Genomic DNA, 21,924 nt, shown 5'->3' with positions numbered 1-21,924 from the left:
CTGACTCATTCTTAAAACTTTTTAGTACAGGGTAACTCTGTAACAACTTTTATGAAATGTAGCATAAAGACTACACATAAACCGCAAAACATGTTATGGCACCAGAACGTCTACAGTCTCTGTACAGTAATCTTATTTAATAAATTAGGGTTTTTGTATTGGAATGTTTATCGAATTCCTGACCTAGTCGCCATCTATAAGTTATCCTCTTAATATATGTTTACCTCATCAAGCCTTGTGTAAGATTATAAAACAGTTTTAATTGACTCACATTAGTCAGAAACCGCGAGAGCTACTTCCACAGCTGTACTGATGCCAATGCACACTGCGATTACTCTAGCATTTATAAAGCCAATAAAAACACAGATCATGTTCATATATTGCCGTCTGTCGGATGGAGCTTGTGATATCTGGCCGTGTGTGTGTGTATAGCCAACGTTGATATTTTATAATGCTTGTTGCTGATGTACAACAAGGTGAAATGACAACGCACTGCATATTCAGTACACTTGCTGTTATATTACTGACCCTCTTTATGTACCTGTATCTGTCAGTCTGTCAATCAGTAGGCTGCACAGTTTTAGAAGACATACCTGCACATGAGCGCTGCCTCTACACTGATTGATGTAAGATAGTGAAGCACCACATGGGCCACATTTTTGCACATCTTTATTATATATACAAAATACTGCATGCCTAGGTAAATCAATATGCTTCATTTCTGGTTTAATCACAAAGAACACTCTATATGTGGGGAGAGCAAAAAAATAAACTTAGCATGCAAAATGGTGGAGAGTAAATGCTGTTCTAATGGCTATCCCATTGCCATGCCCAGCGTTATGGTCTTATTACTATCGCATGCATTTTATGTTACGCTCACGATGCTTGTGCTTACTATAGTCCAGGGGTATTCAACATAAGGCCCGCCAGCTGCTGTGGAACTACACATCCCAGCAAGCCCTGCCACAGGTTTAGCATGCCCAGATACCAAAACTGTAGCAAGTCATCCTGAGATGTGAAATTTCACAGCAGCTGAACAGCTTTATGTTGGATACCACTGCTACAGTCCATGCCAAACATATTGCTTGTTTGTAGCCTCAGTCAAAGTTGTAAGTTTTTTTGTTGCTACAGTATTGGTATAAAGTCACAAATTATGCATAACTGTACATGGTGGGAGGCATGGCATGGTCACTTGTATTGGAACGCTGTCTTTTGCCTCTCTTACACACCTGTACAGCTATGTGTGACTGAGTCATACATAGCAGTACATTTAATGCCAACGCCAGTAGTCAGTGTAGTCTTCCATTCTACTTTTTGATGCAAATAAGTGCATTTGGAGAGAGTCTCTGGTGGAATGATTGGTGCAGCTAAGCCACAAAGTGACTGGCGCACCAAGCAGGGCTGTTTGGCACGACTTGAGCAAAGGTGCATGTGGACACATCTATGCCTAGTATAGCTTCCCTGCCCACCAGTTTCATATGCTATTTCTGCCCATCATTATAGCGTTACTAATGCATTGTACAGCCAAAGCCCATCATAAATGCTTTCTTTTCTCCACACAAATAGTATAAGACCGCTTTCTAATATGAAGAGCTAATGGAGAAAGAATACGGTGATTTCCATCCAATGATGTCGCTGGTGCCTTCAACCAATGAAGCCACCATGATTTAATGTAGAGAAGCTTACTGTTTCCTAAGTCAATCAGAGATGCTGTTTGTTTGTGCAAGTCACTAGCAATGGAGTAGGAAGACAAAGCTCTTTTAGCAGCTACCTGTTAAAACTGCCTACCCTGTCTCTTCCCCACCCGTGGGCTGCAGTGTCCCATGGGTGGGAAAAGTTGTGTTGACTGATCTCCACCAGCTGCATTGATATCGTGAGGGGTGAGCTTGGAGGAAGCCCAGCACCTTTGTAAGTGCTGGGCATGTCCCCGAGTGCGACAAATGATACGCCCCCTCCCTGGTCAGCCATGCTCCCTTTACAGGAACCCTCACCATCAGCGCCCTGCCCTCCCTGCTGTCTAGCAGGAACACTATATGGTATACTTTTTACTTTGGTAATACATGAGCAAATAGCTTTATTTGCTTATTAAATTTCTGTTAAAATGTGTGTGCTGCCACTGAACTCCCTAACTGTATTTAATATTTTTTTCTTCTAAATATAGAAAAAAAAGAGTTTCTACCTTCAAGAAATTAATGTGACCCTAACAACTGTATCAGGCAAGTAACCATGTCACGTTCGCTGTTTTTTAAAAATAATAATAATAAAAAAAAAATATAGGTCTGTCTCTCTCTCTCTGTCTCTCTCTCTCTCTGTCTCTCTCTCTCTCTGTCTCTCTCTCTCTCTGTGTCTCTCTCTCTCTCTGTCTCGGTCTCTCTCTGTCTCGGTCTCTCTCTGTCTCGGTCTCTCTCTGTCTCGGTCTCTCTCTGTCTCGGTCTCTCTCTGTCTCGGTCTCTCTCGGTCTCGGTCTGTCTCGGTCTCGGTCTGTCTCGGTCTCTCTCTGTCTCGGTCTCTCTCTGTCTCGGTCTCTCTCTGTCTCGGTCTCTCTCTGTCTCGGTCTCTCTCTGTCTCGGTCTCTCTCTGTCTCGGTCTCTCTCTGTCTCGGTCTCTCTCTGTCTCGGTCTCTCTCTGTCTCGGTCTCTCTCTGTCTCGGTCTCTCTCTGTCTCGGTCTCTCTCTGTCTCGGTCTCTCTCTGTCTCGGTCTCTCTCTGTCTCGGTCTCTCTCTGTCTCGGTCTCTCTCTGTCTCGGTCTCTCTCTCTCTCGGTCTCTCTCTCTCTCGGTCTCTCTCTCTCTCGGTCTCTCTCTCTCTCGGTCTCTCTCGGTCTCTCGGTCTCTCTCGGTCTCTCGGTCTCTCTCTCTCGGTCTCTCTCTCTCGGTCTCTCTCTCTCGGTCTCTCTCTCTCGGTCTCTCTCTCTCGGTCTCTCTCGGTCTCGGTCTCTCTCGGTCTCTCTCGGTCTCTCTCGGTCTCTCTCGGTCTCTCTCGGTCTCGGTCTCTCTCGGTCTCGGTCTCTCTCGGTCTCTCTCGGTCTCGGTCTCTCTCTGTCTCGGTCTCTCTCTCGGTCTCGGTCTCGGTCTCTCTCGGTCTCGGTCTCGGTCTCTCTCGGTCTCGGTCTCTCTCGGTCTCGGTCTCTCTCGGTCTCGGTCTCTCTCGGTCTCTCTCGGTCTCGGTCTCTCTCGGTCTCGGTCTCTCTCGGTCTCGGTCTCGGTCTCGGTCTCTCTCGGTCTCGGTCTCGGTCTCGGTCTCTCTCGGTCTCGGTCTCGGTCTCGGTCTCTCTCGGTCTCGGTCTCTCTCGGTCTCGGTCTCTCTCGGTCTCGGTCTCTCTCGGTCTCGGTCTCTCTCGGTCTCGGTCTCGGTCTCTCTCGGTCTCGGTCTCGGTCTCGGTCTCGGTCTCGGTCTCTCTCGGTCTCGGTCTCTCTCGGTCTCGGTCTCTCTCGGTCTCGGTCTCTCTCGGTCTCGGTCTCTCTCGGTCTCGGTCTCTCTCGGTCTCGGTCTCTCTCGGTCTCGGTCTCTCTCGGTCTCGGTCTCTCTCGGTCTCGGTCTCTCTCGGTCTCGGTCTCTCTCGGTCTCGGTCTCTCTCGGTCTCGGTCTCGGTCTCTCTCGGTCTCGGTCTCTCTCGGTCTCGGTCTCTCTCGGTCTCGGTCTCTCTCGGTCTCGGTCTCTCTCGGTCTCGGTCTCTCTCGGTCTCGGTCTCTCTCGGTCTCGGTCTCTCTCGGTCTCGGTCTCTCTCGGTCTCGGTCTCTCTCGGTCTCGGTCTCTCTCGGTCTCGGTCTCTCTCGGTCTCGGTCTCTCTCGGTCTCGGTCTCTCTCGGTCTCGGTCTCTCTCGGTCTCGGTCTCTCTCGGTCTCGGTCTCTCTCGGTCTCGGTCTCTCTCGGTCTCGGTCTCTCTCGGTCTCGGTCTCTCTCGGTCTCGGTCTCTCTCGGTCTCGGTCTCTCTCGGTCTCGGTCTCGGTCTCTCTCGGTCTCGGTCTCGGTCTCTCTCGGTCTCTCTCGGTCTCGGTCTCTCTCGGTCTCTCTCGGTCTCGGTCTCTCTCGGTCTCTCTCGGTCTCGGTCTCTCTCGGTCTCTCTCGGTCTCGGTCTCTCTCGGTCTCTCTCGGTCTCGGTCTCTCTCGGTCTCTCTCGGTCTCGGTCTCTCTCGGTCTCGGTCTCTCTCGGTCTCGGTCTCGGTCTCTCTCGGTCTCGGTCTCGGTCTCTCTCGGTCTCGGTCTCTCTCGGTCTCGGTCTCTCTCGGTCTCGGTCTCTCTCGGTCTCGGTCTCTCTCGGTCTCGGTCTCTCTCGGTCTCGGTCTCTCTCGGTCTCGGTCTCTCTCGGTCTCGGTCTCTCTCGGTCTCGGTCTCTCTCGGTCTCGGTCTCTCTCGGTCTCGGTCTCTCTCGGTCTCGGTCTCTCTCGGTCTCGGTCTCTCTCGGTCTCGGTCTCTCTCGGTCTCGGTCTCGGTCTCTCTCGGTCTCGGTCTCTCTCGGTCTCTCTCGGTCTCGGTCTCTCTCGGTCTCGGTCTCTCTCGGTCTCGGTCTCGGTCTCTCTCGGTCTCGGTCTCGGTCTCTCTCGGTCTCGGTCTCTCTCGGTCTCGGTCTCTCTCGGTCTCGGTCTCTCTCGGTCTCGGTCTCTCTCGGTCTCGGTCTCTCTCGGTCTCGGTCTCTCTCGGTCTCGGTCTCTCTCGGTCTCGGTCTCTCTCGGTCTCGGTCTCTCTCGGTCTCGGTCTCTCTCGGTCTCGGTCTCTCTCGGTCTCGGTCTCTCTCGGTCTCGGTCTCTCTCGGTCTCGGTCTCTCTCGGTCTCGGTCTCTCTCGGTCTCGGTCTCTCTCGGTCTCGGTCTCTCTCGGTCTCGGTCTCTCTCGGTCTCGGTCTCTCTCGGTCTCGGTCTCTCTCGGTCTCGGTCTCTCTCGGTCTCGGTCTCGGTCTCGGTCTCTCTCGGTCTCGGTCTCGGTCTCGGTCTCTCTCGGTCTCGGTCTCGGTCTCTCTCGGTCTCGGTCTCTCTCGGTCTCGGTCTCTCTCGGTCTCGGTCTCTCTCGGTCTCGGTCTCTCTCGGTCTCGGTCTCTCTCGGTCTCGGTCTCTCTCGGTCTCGGTCTCTCTCGGTCTCGGTCTCTCTCGGTCTCGGTCTCTCTCGGTCTCGGTCTCTCTCGGTCTCGGTCTCGGTCTCTCTCGGTCTCGGTCTCTCTCGGTCTCGGTCTCGGTCTCTCTCGGTCTCGGTCTCGGTCTCTCTCGGTCTCGGTCTCTCTCGGTCTCTCTCGGTCTCTCTCGGTCTCGGTCTCTCTCGGTCTCGGTCTCTCTCGGTCTCGGTCTCTCTCGGTCTCGGTCTCTCTCGGTCTCGGTCTCGGTCTCGGTCTCTCTCGGTCTCGGTCTCTCTCGGTCTCGGTCTCGGTCTCGGTCTCTCTCGGTCTCGGTCTCTCTCGGTCTCTCTCGGTCTCGGTCTCTCTCGGTCTCTCTCGGTCTCGGTCTCGGTCTCTCTCGGTCTCGGTCTCTCTCGGTCTCTCTCGGTCTCGGTCTCGGTCTCTCTCGGTCTCGGTCTCTCTCGGTCTCTCTCGGTCTCGGTCTCGGTCTCTCTCGGTCTCGGTCTCTCTCGGTCTCTCGGTCTCTCTCTCTCTCTCTCTCTCTCGGTCTCTGTACAAGCGGACTGGCACTCATAATGCAACATAAGTAATATAGATAACGGTGGGTGCCTTCAGCAAACGTAGAATACACTGTGAAAATAAACTGCGGCACTCCAAGAAGTAAAGTTTTTATAAACAATCTGTATTTGGCCATCAACTGCGGACGTTTCAGAGCATAGCTCTTTTATCAAGGCAGCCAAAATACATTAAATAAATTTTTACCTGGCAACCAAGTCGCGGCTGGCTGACATCATCATGGCTGGGCCTCGGCGTTCACGCACGCTGCCTGGTCTGCAGCAGACCAGGGACCACTTGTACCTATTTAAGGTAAGAATTTTTGTACCACTTGTTTGCGACTTTACAATTTAATTAATGTATTTTGGCTGCCTTGAAAAAAGAGCTATGCTCTGAAATGTCGGCAGTTGATGGCCAAATATAGATCGAAAATATATATATATATATTTTTTTTTATATTTATTTTTTTTCCCCAAAAATATTTCTTTATTTGCATAAGAGAATAATATGCAAGAGAACATAAGTCAAGCAAAGAAACCAGTAAAGTCAATTGCACATTATAATCAGGGATATAAATGGCACAAGAAGGGTTTTATTGGAAGCAATACGTTCTCATAACCAGGGTTATTTTTCTGGAAAAATAGGTTCAGGAACTTTGGGTGAAGCTATAGAAAAACAAAAAAAATATATATCACACACTTTAGAAAAGAAGGCACTCAAAACAGACTTTAAAATTAAACCTATCTTTTGGAAAAAAAATTTTGGCCTGGGACAGTTAATGAGATGTTCAGGAATGGTGTTCCTGCTGAAAAATAGAACTGCTTGTAACTATACATCCAGCTTATTACAGATTTCTTCTTCAGGATCCATAGGGATCCACAGGGAACCATGGGGATATTATGGTTGGAGAAATCCAGGCACCAAACAGTTAAAGCTTCAGCTCCCAGGTTGCCTCTGGTCCTCCTCCATACATACCCCGCCCATAGCCATAGACCTTCAGTTTAGTTAACAAGCCTCAAGGCAGGAGCAGGAAAGAGGAGTAGGAAGAGCAATCGTACACCAGAAACACTCCTACACAAAATTAGGGAATCTGTGACCGAAAGAAAAAACTACACATGCAGCCAGGTGTGTCAGGGTGGATGCCCTGTGGACCCTATGGACCTCGAAGAAAAGGGAGTTTTTCCTAATTTGCAATAATGAGATGAGGCTTAATAAACCTAACCACAAGCAGAGTAAATGGTGAGATAAACAGATATTCATGCAGGTACAAATGCCATGAGCTGCAATTTTGTTTGTGTATGTCACAATCTGAGCCTTAATATGCACAACAAAAAACATAACAATAATATGTGCACTTCCTACTAGAGCACAGCCAGGGAATAATACCATCCATACTAAGGTGGTGCAGAAGGCCTAATGCTGGGTACACACCAACGATATACAGTATTGTTCATACAGCTGAGAAATGATATGTTAAGTCAGTCTGTCAGCTCGTGTGTACACACATACACACAATATATCTGTGAACGACACCGTTCATAGATATATCCTGCTGGCCGTGCTTTATGGTAGATGCCAATATATATTGTATGAATCTGCCGGTGTGTATGAGTGACTGACCTGTTAGACTAGCCGCAGGAACCGCCGACACTGACATCACTTCTGGACGGACATTTAAATTTAAATGCCCGCCCACTTGTGATGTCTGGCCAGACATATGAAGTGGCCGATTGGTAAGTGTGTATGCTTACCAAATAGGCTGGTCTGCGTGACTGGATCACTGTGGTGTGTACCCAGCATAACTCTGAACAGGACAGAGATATCTATCTATCTATCTATCTATCTATCTATCTCTCTCCCCTCCCTGTACCAGCTACTATTAGATACATCTAATTATTGTTTTACATAGCGGACTGCATTGTGTGCTGTGGAGTTATATAAAGATTTCTTTATATAACAAAGATGCTCGGCAATACTTTTTTTACATTTTTTTTTTTTAATAAAAAAGATTAAAGTTCAGCTGATGGGCCCTAATATAATAAAAGCATCAACATATTGGCCCATATATTTTAGCCTACGATTTGCACAAACAGACCAGGAAAATTTTAAAGCGGCAATAATTTAAGTAAAAACCAATCTTGGTTTGGCTGTTACATTACACTGATCAACACATTTTATTGGCAATTATATTAGTGAATTTTGGGCTAACTTTGCGGAGTTGATTCTAAGTATGACAATGGTTTTGCTAGATTGGCTCTAATTTGTGAGATACATGGACAAGAAGCATATATTATATTTTGAAATGATAATTAATGCGAAAGCTAGAGGGTAAATTATTAGTGAAAAGGAATTTGTAAGAAGGTGAGGAAAGGAAGGAAAGGGCCGGCCGGCGTGTGCCACCTCAAATAATTTTTTACCATCAAAAGCTATTGGGGTTATACAGTATTCAAAGGTGGTCCGGCCTCCAACTGACTGGTCCATGGGTCCAAACTTTGATAACGTGATTCGGCATATCCTGCAACACTGAAGTGATTCTCTCCATTCTATATGCAGTCCATATCGCAATAATCGTGACGGTTAAGGAGGGAGGCGTAGACCATTTCCATTGAGACGCAATATGGCATTTAGCTGCATTCAAGACTAATGAGTTTTTGTGAGGAGCATGGGAGACGAGGAATGGGTCGTGATAAGTGAATAGAAAGGGGAGTTTGGCATTTGAGAATACCAGTCACAGATTTGATTAAATCATGAACATTTGACCAGAAAATATGGATATTGAGGCAGGACCACCAAATATGCGACAGGGCTCCCTGTTGACCACACAAACACCAGCAAAGTTCTGTAGTGATGGGGTAAATCGCATGTAGGGACTAAATACCAACGAAAATAGTTTATAAGAATTCTCTATCATGCAAACAGAAATAGAACTTTTAGCAATTTCCTGTCTAGTTTTGGACCACTCCTCAGGGGACAGAATCTCTTCCACATCCCGTTCCCAGGGGACAGAATCTCTTCCACATCCCGTTCCCAAGCCAACTCATGAGCTTCTTTCAGTGGTGGATTATGAGCAAGGAGTAGTTGGTAAATAGCTGAAATAAGACCTTTAGTTGTCTGGCCATGTCTGCATTATGATTCCAATTGTGAGGTTGAAGGGGGAGGGGTAATGCGTGGGAGAGTATGGTAAAAGTGTCGTATTTGCAATAATTGATAAAACACTTTGTGCGAAAGGGAGAAACTGGAGTGTAGGCTAGTCCAATCTGGAAAGGCGCAATATCTAAGGGGCATAAAATATTGTGACGTGTCAAAGAAGAAAACCACCTATGATCAACTCCCGGAGGGAAAGCAGGGTTGTTCCATAGAGGGGTCAACGGGATCAGAAGAGCGAATGATATAACCTGGTGCAGAGATCCCAAGTAGCTAGCGACAAATGGATAGTTGGCGGCAGGGTTATAACAGCAGGGCGAGAAGAAGGTGGACACCAGAGAAGGCTAGAGAGAGAGTATATGGAGAGAATGTCTGCCTCTTTGGATGTCCAAGCTCTGTGGTTAGGAGGACCGTGCCGGTATATACACAGGGCAAGGTGAACAGCACAAAAATATTTCATGAGGTCTTGGACACCAACACCTCCAGAGGTATGATGTTTCTGGAATAGGCGTATTTTAACGCTAGGGGGTAAATTTACTAAAGTGAGAGTTTTTAGAAGTGGAGATGTTGCCCATAGCAACCAATCAGATTCTACTTCACACTTAACTAGCACCTTCTAGAAGATAATAGCTAGAATCTGGTTGCTATGGGCAACATCTCCACTTCTAAAAACTCACTTTATTAAATTTTACCCCTGGGTTTCTTACCTGCGCAAATAATATCTGAGTTCGCCTTGAAGATGTGTTAAAATTTTTGTGGGAATAGGTATCGGAAACATTAGCCATAAATATAGTAAGCTGGTAGACTAGTAATTTTTATTGCAGCTATATGTCCAAGCCAGGAAATAAGCCTTTTGTTCCAATTTCACAGATCTGATCTTATGGACGCCAAAAGTCTCGGAAAGTATGCATAGTATAAGTCAGAGTATGATTTAGTAAGGTAAACTCAATCCGAGATATTTAAATTTATGTGGTTGCCATCTAAACCGATATGAGGACTGAAGAAAAATCAGTTCTGTCGGAGAAATATTGAGGTCTAATATTTCGGATTTATTGGTATTAACTTTATAGTTGGCCATAAATTTTTAAATTTCTTCAACCAAACTGGGGAGCGAGAGGCGAGGGTTGGTTAATGTCCGTATCACATTATCTGCATAAAGTGCAATTTTATGGTCTATATAACCCATTTCGTGTAATAATAATATGCCTGATCCTGTCCACCAATGGTTCCATCACAAGAGCAAACGGGACAGCCTTGACGAGTGCTGTTACTTTACGGTGAAAGTGTCAGAAGAAAGACCATTTACTAACACTAAGAGCCGTATTCAATTTGAGCCGAGCCGCGATACTTTTTCGCGTCCTGGATTTTTTGCCTATTTTGTAGACTGAAAAGTGTCGTGCGCGTGCCCGCTTTACCCCGTTTTCAATTTGTAAGTACGTGAAAACGGGACCCAGCGAAAGTTGAACAGGCGGAAAGTACTGTCAGATTTGGGGAAATCAGGCTGACACCCCCAAAAGATGCTCTGACATGGTACCCTAGGGTTCCCTATGGTACCCCCCGATTTGGCTTGCTGAAGGTATTTGGTCTTTTTAAGTGGCCTTAATAGCTGCTAAATAGCGTTTTTCTATACGTGGTGCAGAATAGTATTCAGGAGTACAGTTTAATGTAAAAAAATGCAAAATCATGCACTTGGGTCCAAATAACCTAAAGGCTAAATATAGTATCATGGACACTATAATAGAAAATACAGAGGAGGAAAGAGATTTAGGAGTCATCATTTCAGATGACTTGAAGGCAGGCAAGCAATGCACCAAAGCAATGAGGAAGGCAAGTCAGATGCTTGGTTGGATAGGAAGAAGAATCAGTAGCAGGAAAAAAGAAGTGATCATGCCACTGTATAGGTCCTTGGTACGGCCTCATCTAGAATAATGTGTTCAGTTATGGAGGCCATACCTCCAGAAGGATATAAACACATTAGAGACGGTACAAAGAAGGGCAACTAAAATGGTGCAAGGTCTACAGCATAGAACTTACCTAGAAAGACTAAAAGATCTTAATATGTATAGTTTGGAACAGAGAAGGGAAAGGGGGGACATGATAGAAACTTTCAAATACATGAAGGGTTTTAACAAGGGACAGGAGGGAAGCGTTCTTCAAAGGAAGAGATGTACAAGAACACGAGGACATGCACTGAAACTGGAGGGTGGTAGGCTCAGAGAAAATTTGAGGAAAAATTAAATAACTGCATAGAAAGAGTAGTGGATAAGTGGAATAGTGCCCCATCAGATGTGGTTGGAGCTAAAACGGTGGAACAATTTAAACATGCTTGGGGTAGGCATAAGAATATCCTTAAGAGAAACGTAAGGAGTAAATAGGGTTGAAGTTGCCTAAAGGATACATGAAAACGGGCAGACTAGATGGGCCAAGTGGTTCTTATCTGCCGTCAAATTCTATGTTTCTAATGTTACTACATAGTGAAGCCATCTAAGCACCGTCGAGTATGTATGCAATCGCATCGCACGGGTACACTTGGCTCGTAGTTTTTGAGCCAAGCGTACCCAAATCAGCTTTGTTAGATTTTTCATGGAACTTCTGTTGTACCCAAAGAAGAGCTTTAGCAGCTTTGTTAGAGAGGATTTGAAAAAGTTGACACCTAACTGCTAGGATTTTTAGATGTTTAGTTTTTGGGAGAACGATGGATGAAGTTGGGTTAGATATGCAATGGTACCTTCAAGGTCCAGTATCTTCATTTTCTTTTTGTGCAGCTGATAAATTCATGAGCAAGCCTAGGAGGGTAGCTTTGTGAGCGTCCCAGAGGAGGAAGGGGGTGACATCAGAAGTGGCATTGGTCGAGTGAAAATCAGTCAAAGCTTTAGTAAGAGCTTTAATATTGGAGGACTTAGAGTAGTGATTTATTTAGTCGCCGTGTGTGGGTAGCAGCGGAGGAACAGGGAGTGGCTAACTCAAGCTGAATAGCGCAAAGGTCAGCCCAGGAGATGGGGAGAGTCTGAGTCCCGAGGAGGTTTTGGGTAGTGACACGGTCCACAAATAAATAATCTATAAGAGTATATAGATCAGGGATGGGGAACCTCAGACCCCGGGGCCATATAAGGCCCGCGGAATCATTTTGATCTGGTCCTCTGAGCTTTTTTCAGCTAACCTCATCTGGCTAGCAGGGTGCCTAGAATGGCACCCTGCAGCCAGAATCTATGCAGTAGTGCTGCCTGGAGTATCCTTAGGACACTTCAGACTGTCACACCGCTGCCCTTACAGCTTCCTGGAGCATCCTCGGGATACTCCGGGGATTGCTGTGATCACCGCCGTTTGTGGCCAACGCCTTTGCGTGCAGTCACACGGAAGGGGCGTGGCCTGCATCATGCACGCGAATAATGTTCTATATATCAGACTGGCCCTCTGCAGAAAAAAGGTTCCCCACCCCACCCCTGAGTAATGAATGGGAGTAACGAATGAAGCCTTTTGCCGAAGGGTAGGCGACACACCATGCATCAGGGTGGTTATTTCTTTATTTTTGATCATTTATCAAGTCTTAGATCTCTGCTATAGATTTCAGGGAATCTTTGATGATTTAATTTATAAAAATTGTGATCTTTAGACACTTTTTGTAGCAAACACCTAAAAATGTTACAAATTAGTGTTACTTTTATATATTGCCTTGTAGACTGATTTCTACAACATTTACACAGTACGTTTTGGTATCCTGTATGTATTTAACCATATGTTTTTAGTATAGAGTGGAGTGGCTGTTATTGCTGCCTAGGATACAGCATCGCTCTGTTTTCTTTATTGCTACTTACCATACTGATATACTGGGCTACCTACATGATATACTGTGCTTTGCTAACCACCCTGCGATCAATGTAGCCAGGTGTTTAGACATGGATCATTTAAATGAATAACTGTGCCTGGTGAATATGGATAAAGGGCCCTCTGGAAATGTATGTGTTGTTTTTTTTTTTTTTTACACAAATGGGAATATTTAGTACCATTTTCATGAGCGCGTGCACAAGCCGGTAAATTTTGTCATCAAACCTCATTTTGTAAGATTGAAGTCTCCAAAATATCTTTATTTCATACAAGGTGTTCATCTGCCGGCTAGTCTGATGGCTCTCGTGTGAGTGAGAAGAGGGAGGGTGCCATTACTATTGTGTTTGTTCATGTGTCATTTAAAATACCTTTTTATTACAGGCAGCGTTCAAAGATCAAAACAAAATCTAAGCTTATGGGAAGCATCTGTGGGAAACTCTTACCTCTGTCACAAGGAGCAGCTTATCAATGTATCTGAAGACCTGTACATGAATACATTTGATGTAAGAGTTCAGCCCTTCAGTGTAAAGAATGCAACATATGCTATAGGTAAGATAATGTACTTCTAATATGGCCTTTGTGTGAAATTCTGCTCTCCTATGGGGCGAGGGTAGACTTTTCTATATTTCCTGTTGCTACACCCCAATGTTCTGTTAATTTGGCTGTTGGTAGGAATATCCAACGTTGTACACGACAAGTTTGTGTCCAGTGTGGTCACACAAATACTCAGCCAAACTGGACAGAACAGGGTGTTTGAGTCTAGTGGCTGAATCCAATGGGGTATTTACTATTGACTGCGCATGCACAAACTAGCAGATCAGTTCTCGGGTGCCTACACACTATGCGATGTTGTCACGATGCGATCTCGTGTCAGATTTTCCTTGAACTCTCCCCGGCAGTTCTGGACACGATTTGGTGTTAAAAAGTGTCCAATGTGACAAACGATCTATCGTGCATCCTTAACTTTTCCTAGTGCATCGTGTCCCAGATTGGCAGATCTTACCTGCAGCAGGCAAAATCTGAAGATGTACGACCAGCGGGTACGCGCATCATGATCATGAGTGGACACACACGATTTGGACATATTTTACATGATTTGTCGTTCCGATGCGTCGAAATCAGGCAAATCGTGTTAAATATATATCCTAGTGTGTAGGCACCTTAAGTCTGACGTTTATTTGGATTGGTAATAATGTTGGGCCAAATATGCAGCACTTCCTGGTTAAGTTGTTGTTTTTTACAAACCAGCTTCTCATAACCTGCACTGCTGATCTAGTGTAATACCAAAGCATCTATCTATCCTATCTATCCTATCTATCCTATCTATCTCATGATGTTTTACCAAGCTGTTTAGAAATCGAAGACCATTGTTCTTGGAGCCCAGATATGATGTATCCACAAGTTATAAATATTGAAGTGATGTAGCCATGCTATTTGAATGTGTCCATTGTATTATGCGTTAAGTCTCATACAGCCTAATTCCAACAACACAGCCGATTTGGAACACGATGTTTGTTAGCCATATTTTTATTATTCAATATCCGCATTGTCCTTAGTGACCCTTGATTCTCCTATCTACACGATCTGCAAAGTTTGCAGTGTCTCTAATGGATCATATGAGTAACGTTTTGCCCACAGCCATACAATTGCATATCTGCAATCTACTGCACACAGTGGAGTTAAGCATCTTGTACACTGAGTTAGTATTCGGGAAAATACAGCTTGGTAATTCCCTTGACCCAGTGATGTCGCAAAACCATAACATTTCTAGTGACACTTAAGGTGCGTACGCACTGGGCGATCAGGAAATACAGTAATATTACGACATTGTAATAATACAGTCGTTCCTGGTCCCCTGTAGTGCCTACACTGAACAATCAGTCGTTCAGTGTAGACTCCCTCCCTCATCACTGAACATGCACAATCAGTCATTATCGACAGATTGTGCTGCATGTTCAGGTGATGGACAGTGTCTGAAACGACTAGCGGGAGCGCGCATCACTGGTCGTTTCCGTCACTATAGTGCACGATTACTGAGCGATTTGCACGATTATTACTTCATAATCATGCAATCACTCAGTAATATCGCCCAGTGTGTATGCCCCTTAACTATGTACAGTAATTGGAAGATGAGAGTTGCTCCAAGGTGTACAGTTCATTCCCTTTAATGTAGTAATACATTAACTCTGCATGAAAGGGCTACCTTACAAATTCCTTTCCATAGGCGTCTGGTATTAAATCAGAATAAGCAGTCACTAGGTACAGTAAGCAAACATGAGAAAAAAAATATATATAATTATCTCATGTTTGCGTACTGTATGTATGTATGTGTGTGTGTGTGTGTGTATATATATATATATTATTATTTTTTTTTTTTTTCTATCAATTGTGGTTTGTGGTCTTCAGAGTTGTTTTGAATTATGTGCTCAGTGCAGTTTTTGGTTAAACTTCTGTATAGCTGTTCTATTACTAGGGATTTTGGTATTTTTCAGCATGTATTTCACTACCTTCCAGAGCGCTATTTCTTAAAAAAAAAAAATTGTAACTATTTTTGGCTAATTTTCTCCATATTATGGAGCGTACACACGGTCAGATTTGTTAGATGAACGATTGAACGATTAAACGATTTGAACGATTTTACCAAAGTTTTGAACGATTTTTGACTGCATTAAAATGAATGGAATCGTCCAAGTCTGACTGCAAACACATCAGATGTCAGATATCGTTATCTGACAAACGGGAACGTGCATCGTTGATTGTCCATCGTTCAGGCATGTCAGATATGAACGATTTTCCTTCAGATATGAACGACTGAACGATTTTTAAATCTGATCGTGTGTATGCACCATTAGTTGGCATTCCCTGGCAATAGTTATGGCAAATTATGTAAAGGAGAGGGGAGATTACCCGACATGGAGATTTCAGCTTCTGTAACTTTGAGGAACGAGATGTCATTACAGTAGCCTTTTCTGGATTGAACATGTCTTTTAGACATCAATACGCTTAGGTTTTCAGCAGGGCTGGACTAGTACTAATCTACCCTCCCATGTAAAGTTTATTACATTTGGTTGTTGCTCGTGTAGGTCCAGTGCTGTAATGGGCAGTGTACAGATCACGTATACCTCTTTCAGATCACAATTGGCCGGGTCGCACCTGGGATTTGTGCACGCGACCCGTCTGAGACCCCATTCATACTGGCGGGTCGATGACTTCACCACCATCGCTGCTGAGCCGGTGCTTGGAAAGCAGATCATCTCCAAGCGCCGGCTCTCCCTAGGCAGTGAACTGGACCCGGGTCGCCTCGACTAGTGTTCAACCCTGCTCGTTACTTGAATTGAAATGCCGGGTCACTCGACCTGGGTTATTTTAACTGGGCCCTTTCACACTGCCCACTAATCCAGGTTTGCTGTGCAATAACCTGGGTTATTTGATGGCAGTGTGAAAGGGGTATTTATGACTTTGTCAAAATGGCACACTGGATGTCTGGGCCTGAATTTCATAAACCAATCGGGGATGAACCAATTCAGTGTTTAATTGGAGAGCTAGATGTTAGGAGTATACTATCACTCACCTAGTAGTCACCCCACGTACCATCTGTCACTGTCAGTGTGTTCTTTTGTCCCTTATGGTTTAACTTTTTTTTTATTTCTTTTTTTCTGTTTTCACCCATTTATTTTTTTTTTCCATCTACAGCTACTGAATGTTCCATCGACGACGACTCCATTTTAATTCCAATCGTAGTTGGTGCTGCACTTGCAGGCTTAATTGTCATTGTTGTGATTGCGTACTTAATTGGCAGAAGAAAAAGCTATGCTGGATATCAAACCCTATAATTGCCCCTCAAACAGGCCTCTGATATACACTCGCCCACTTTTTTTTTTTTCTTGTGCAAATTAATATAAAACCTCTTACCCATTTGACTCCTTTCAGCCAGACTTGAGTGACCTGCAGTTCTCCAGCTGTTGTGGAACTACAAATTCCATCATGCCCTGACAGCATAGGTTTGTCTAATGAAACTGGATAGCTGCAGTTCCTGTTTTAAAACTTACCCTAAGTTAATTTTATTGCCGCTAAAATATGCAAGATAGGTGGGGGCCACTTAATTTCCTTTTTATACATTTAGTTTTCTAGACCATGTTAGATGTGCAGCTCATCCTGTATCATGCCACAAGTTTGGACATTCATAATAAACACCTGGATGGTATGTAGCTTTGTACATCTTTCAGATATAGGGCATTGGCACCACTGAAAAAGTTAATGTTGTTACTTTTACTCACTGCGTGGTCTGCAGCCACTGTTGGTTCTGTGCAATGATTCTTTGTCCCCGTCACATGTCATATAGATTGTAAGTATATTATAGGTTCCAGATGGAGACACCTTACCACTTGCTATGTTTAATTAGGTTGTACCTTTCCTCACTAATTATGTCAGACTAGTATAGTGTGTGAAGGATATTGGAAGGGTAATATAACTGCTCCTATTAATTATAGACTGTGTAGAATCCTATATCTTTTATGCAAATATCAGCAGTTGGTCAAATCTAATTCTGCAATATTAATAAAACTACCAAATAAATGAGCAGGGTCCTTGACCATAATAGGTCTATTCAAATGAAATTGAGACTTCCATACTTCAAGGAAGTTTCTTTACAACACTACTTGTTGAAATATCTATATTTATATTCTTGTCTTATTACACCTAGTTTTTGTTTCCCTTTTTAAATGTCTGTAAACATTTATTATTCGGATAACCATTTGAAATCCCTTTCCTTAGTACATTATTGCAGAGGGGCCATGGCCGTTTGCTTAAAGTAGCAGTAGAGGTGCATAGTAACAATACACTGTGATACTGCCTATCTTGGCACTATAACTTGAAGGGTGTCCTAAGCAAGTTCCACTTGGGATTATTCTGTTGAAATGGGCACAGTGATGTCTGGCAAAAGTAGGTGAACATAACCCCAAGCTAAAGTTTGGCTAAGTGCAATACCCAAATCCTTGTATTCTTATTGTGGCATAACTACACTTCCAGCATGCAGTGCCAGGTCCCCTATCCTATCTTCCTGAGCATTGTGGAAGATCAACCTTTACAACAGCTATTGTGACAGATTTCCCATCCCACTAGTATAGGTATCAGATTACATTCCAGATATTGATATGATTTGGTAGGTTTCATGTATGTGTTTGACTAATTATTTCCGAACTATCTTCTAATGGAATTTCAGAAATGCTCTACAAACTTTACATTGGTTACTCATTGGGGCAAAGAACCAAAGCACGTTTATTCTCGTTCTGTAATTTCTTGTGTGATCCTTTTTGGTTTACAGATTTTTAATTTTTTTGTGTGTGTAAGATTTTTGTCTTAATAAACCCCTTAAAAGAATGATAAATACCCCTCTGAACAAACCACAATAAAATTAAGTTAAAAAAAAATTATGTGGAGCTTTATCAATTTTGTATATAAAATTTATTATTATTGTGCTGCGTAGACTATTTTGGATAGACTGTCATACTGTAGATCAGTAGTCCATCACTGGAGTTGACAGATCACTCCACATCTGTCGTCAGTCCCAACAGAGTATTCCACCAAGAAACACACAATCCATGCTTGAGCACAGGTGACTTACTTAGTACCTCAGTCAATTTTGATTTAACCATCTGGTCCTCAAGCATGGATATCCTTTAAAACCTGGACTGTAATGGTGGAGTTTGGGAACCTCTGCACAATAATGTATGTTTCATATGGACAGCATCTGAGAAACCTTACTAATCGCTAGTTTTGCACTGATAAATTTCAATTGTTTTGCTACAGGGTTTAAAGCCTTCATACTATCTTACTTGTTATTACTCTCCATATATTGCCTAAAAAAATTAATTAAAAAAAATCATTTAAAACCCTGTAACAACCACTATTTTTAGTAAATAAAAACCTGTGGATTCAATTAGATACATGTATGCATACATAGATAACTGCAATGCGTGCACCCTCGAAATGCGAGTTTCAACTAGAAATGGCAATTGCAGGACTCTGCGAGGTCGCACAACTTTTCTATATTAAGTGACCTGGCAGAAGTGCATGAAAAAGTGAGGAAACATCCTGGAGTCCAAAGGAGTTGTAACTATGATAAACCGGACCATATAGAAGGTTGTTAGTGGCCAGAAGAGCTATTTCACACTGGCCGGCTCGACAGGCCAGCAAAAAATAAAACTTCCAAAGCCAGCCATATGTTTTCTGGCAATCAGTGCCTTTCATATGCAACGGCTTTAAGCCGTCTTTAATGTTGTGGTTTGTTTTCTTCTTGGGGTTCCATAGGGTCCGCAGGAATTACTTTGGATAGGACAGGACAGCGTCCATTGCACCAAATAGCAAAGCTTTGGAGCTCCTAGCAATCACTGGTCCTCCTCCCTATACACCCCGCCCCCAGCCACAGGTAATCCGTTTTTTTGTTTGGTGCGCGGCAAGATGCATCTGTTATAACAGTGGGACTGCTAGGCAGTCATAAGCATTTTTTTGTTTCATGTTTTACCTTAAATTATGAAACTTCAAGAGTTTAGCGGTACTAGCGCCAGTAATGACGCTCCACCTACTGATGCCGAAACACCAGACCGCTTCGTTTCCTGAAGTTCTCGGCAGGCCTCTGCACGGCTTAGCTGGCGGCCGGAAGATGCTGAGGTCTTGGACTGCAGTCGGGTAAACTGAGACGTCAGGTAAGGATTCCTCTCGGGGAATCATACGCAAGCAGTCCCTAGCCTCTGGTGTTGAGACGCGCCAGAGGCCGCTGCGGGTGAAAGACGTTCTGAAGAAACTATTCCTCACTAAAGTGGCCGGGGCCATAACATCTGTTGCCAGGAACGGGTGGTAAGACTCACTAGAGCGCACTAGTCAACGTCTTATTACCTTGTAGTGCAGCGTACCCGGCTGTCAAAAACGCAGCTTAGGGCAGATAAGGAGCGCCTTATCTGCCCTAAGCTGCGTTTTTGACGGCCGGGTACGCTGCACTACAGACGATGCTAAGAGCAAGGAAGCCTGCATCTATCACAGGATTTAGTGGTAATTTTTTCTGTGGTGTTACAACAGGAAATATGATCCTAAGATATTCAAGATGGATAGGGTACTTTTCTCCAGGCTGGATTAGACTTGGTTCTTCGCCTGGCTACCTTGAGAGTCTAAGTTTCAGCTGTGACTGTTTGGTTTCAGCATAATATTGCTCCTCTGCCGGATGTTAGAACATTCATGCAGGGGGTACTGCGACCTCCATCCTCCCACCGGTAGCACCGTGGGATTTGTCTCTCAGAGCACTGCAGACGCATCCCTTTGAACCCTTGGATAAGGTGGACTTGAGATTGTTTACGTCGAAGATGCTTTTTCTCCTAGCTATCTCTTCAACTTGCAGAGTGTCTGACCTGGCAGCTCTGTCATGTCGCTCTCCCTATTTGGTGTTTCATCAGAATAGAGCTGTCCTCCGTACCAAGGCGGGCTACCTTCCAAATGTGGTTTCCCGTTTCCATATTAATGAGGAAATTATAGTCCAGGCCTTTCAGTCTTCAGACCTGTCTACAGGTGAAGCTTCCCTTGATGTGGTTCGAGCCCTCAGGATCTATGTGGATCGGACCAAGTCCATCAGAAATACAGATTCTCTATTTGTATTGTATGGATTCCACAAAAGATTTTCCAGAAAATAAACAGACTCTGTCCCGCTGGCTCCCAATGACCATTTCCCAAGTCTGTACTCCCTGTTCCTAACAGGGTGACGGTCCATTCCACTTGGTCTGTCAGGCCATCTTGGGCGGTAAGACAAGGGCGCCGCTGCTGAACAGCTCTGCAAGGCAGCCACCTGGTCTTCCGGGAGTACATTCATAAAGTTCTATGCTTTTGATACGTATGTCTCCCAGGATGCTCCCTTTGGCCAGCGGATTCTCCTATCTTCTTGGGAGCGTCCCCATCCCTAAGGGAACTGCTTTAGGACGCCCCAGGGTAATTCCTGTGGACCCTATGGAACCCGAAGAAGAAATAGAGAATTATTGTATAACATACTGTACCTTTTGATTCTTTTTCTTTGAGGTCCATAGGGTCCACAGGGCACCCATCCTGACGCATCTGGCCTCAGATGGACCTGTTCTTAAAGCTTATATCACAGACTCCCTCTTCGCTTGTTGAGTGTTTTTCTTGAGAAATGTTTCTTCTCCATTTTCCGTCTCTTGCCGCGAGGCTTAGTAACGAACTGAATGCCTGTGGCTGGGGGCGGGGTATATAGGGAGGAGGACCAGTGCATGCTGGGAGCTCCAAAGCTTTGCTGTTTGGTGCAATGGATGCTGTCCAACTATATATCCAAGGTAATTCCTGTGGACCTCAAAGAAAAAGAATTATCAAAAGGTATGTTATACCATAATTTTGTATTTTTAATGTAGTAGCCATGCGTGGCAGCAGCAGGTGGAGTTGTGGGCAGGTACAAGGTAAAAAAAAAACCTGTGTGTGTGAAAGGAAACCTTGGAATTTGTGCTTCACTGACTTGCAGTGACGGCACAGCAGCCGTTCTTGTCAGTGGATATTCCCTGCTGTAGCATGGCAACCGTGCTGTGTCCGTGCCATCTGAAAGGACCCATCCATTTTACAAACATAATTACATTTAATAAACTGCTAAAAAAAAAATCAGGTTTTTTTTGCCTGCCGGTGAAAACCGGCGTGTGTGACATAGCCCTAAGGATCAAAAAGTGACCATAAGGAAAGTACTGTTGGTTCAGAAAAGGGTTTCAGATGACTGGTTTTTGCTATTTTTTTTTTTTTTTTAAATTTTGTTAATGGTGGAAAACTGATAGGCAACAAGTGTTTTTCAGCAAAATAAAGTTTAGACATTTTTCTGTTCCACAAAATACTGTAAAGTGTTTCTCCAGTGGATTTTATTTATCAATATATAGGTTTTAAAAAGTTGAGAGAACACTTGGCTCCCATCTCATTTACACTGCCACATAGCTGTCCTACACCATTTACACTGCCACATAGCTGTCCCACACCATTTACACTGCCACATAGCTGTCCCACACCACATAGCTGAGGCAAAACACTGCCACATAGCTGAGGCAAAACAGCAGCCACATCTGCGTGCGATTCAGAATCTGGTCCACAATGTCTGATTGACATAGAGAAATTGTGGTAATATTCTTATCTTCAGCAGGCCTCTTGCTTGTGCCAATGAGTTCATTTACTGTAGCTTTATGTAGTTTTAAACCCACCTTATCCACCAAACTGCTCCCAGCTGCTAATAGATGACATGATTTATAGTAGCCAGGCTTTCACAGTTTTCTTTATTGCCTTAACCAAGTGTCTTTGGAATTCTATAAGGTGAAGACACATCTGATAA

At 44.3% G+C, this 21,924-nt stretch overlaps 1 protein-coding gene across 2 annotated transcripts in view; it reads left to right on the top strand.

Annotated features, from left to right (window-relative positions):
* Positions 1-21,924, top strand: part of LAMP2 (lysosome associated membrane protein 2) — a 67,793-nt gene that overhangs the window by 37,689 nt on the left and 8,180 nt on the right. The window contains exons 7-9 of one of the 2 annotated variants that reach the window (XM_088478203.1): positions 2,162-2,220; positions 12,955-13,118; positions 16,263-16,841. In XM_088478203.1, the coding sequence (XP_088334329.1) occupies positions 2,162-2,220; positions 12,955-13,118; positions 16,263-16,402 (363 nt within the window). In that variant the 3' untranslated portion in view covers positions 16,403-16,841. Of the gene's footprint in view, positions 1-2,161; positions 2,221-12,954; positions 13,119-16,262; positions 16,842-21,924 lie in introns of those variants that run through there. The other variant, XM_088478204.1, reaches the window with a different exon arrangement.

The sequence above is a fragment of the Taudactylus pleione genome, unplaced genomic scaffold (genome assembly GCF_031769625.1).
Source record: "Taudactylus pleione unplaced genomic scaffold, aTauple2 ptg000211l, whole genome shotgun sequence".
NCBI lineage: Eukaryota > Metazoa > Chordata > Amphibia > Anura > Myobatrachidae > Taudactylus > Taudactylus pleione.
The sequence above is the reverse complement of the archived record's forward strand: the minus strand, read 5'-3'. Positions and strand labels throughout refer to the sequence as shown.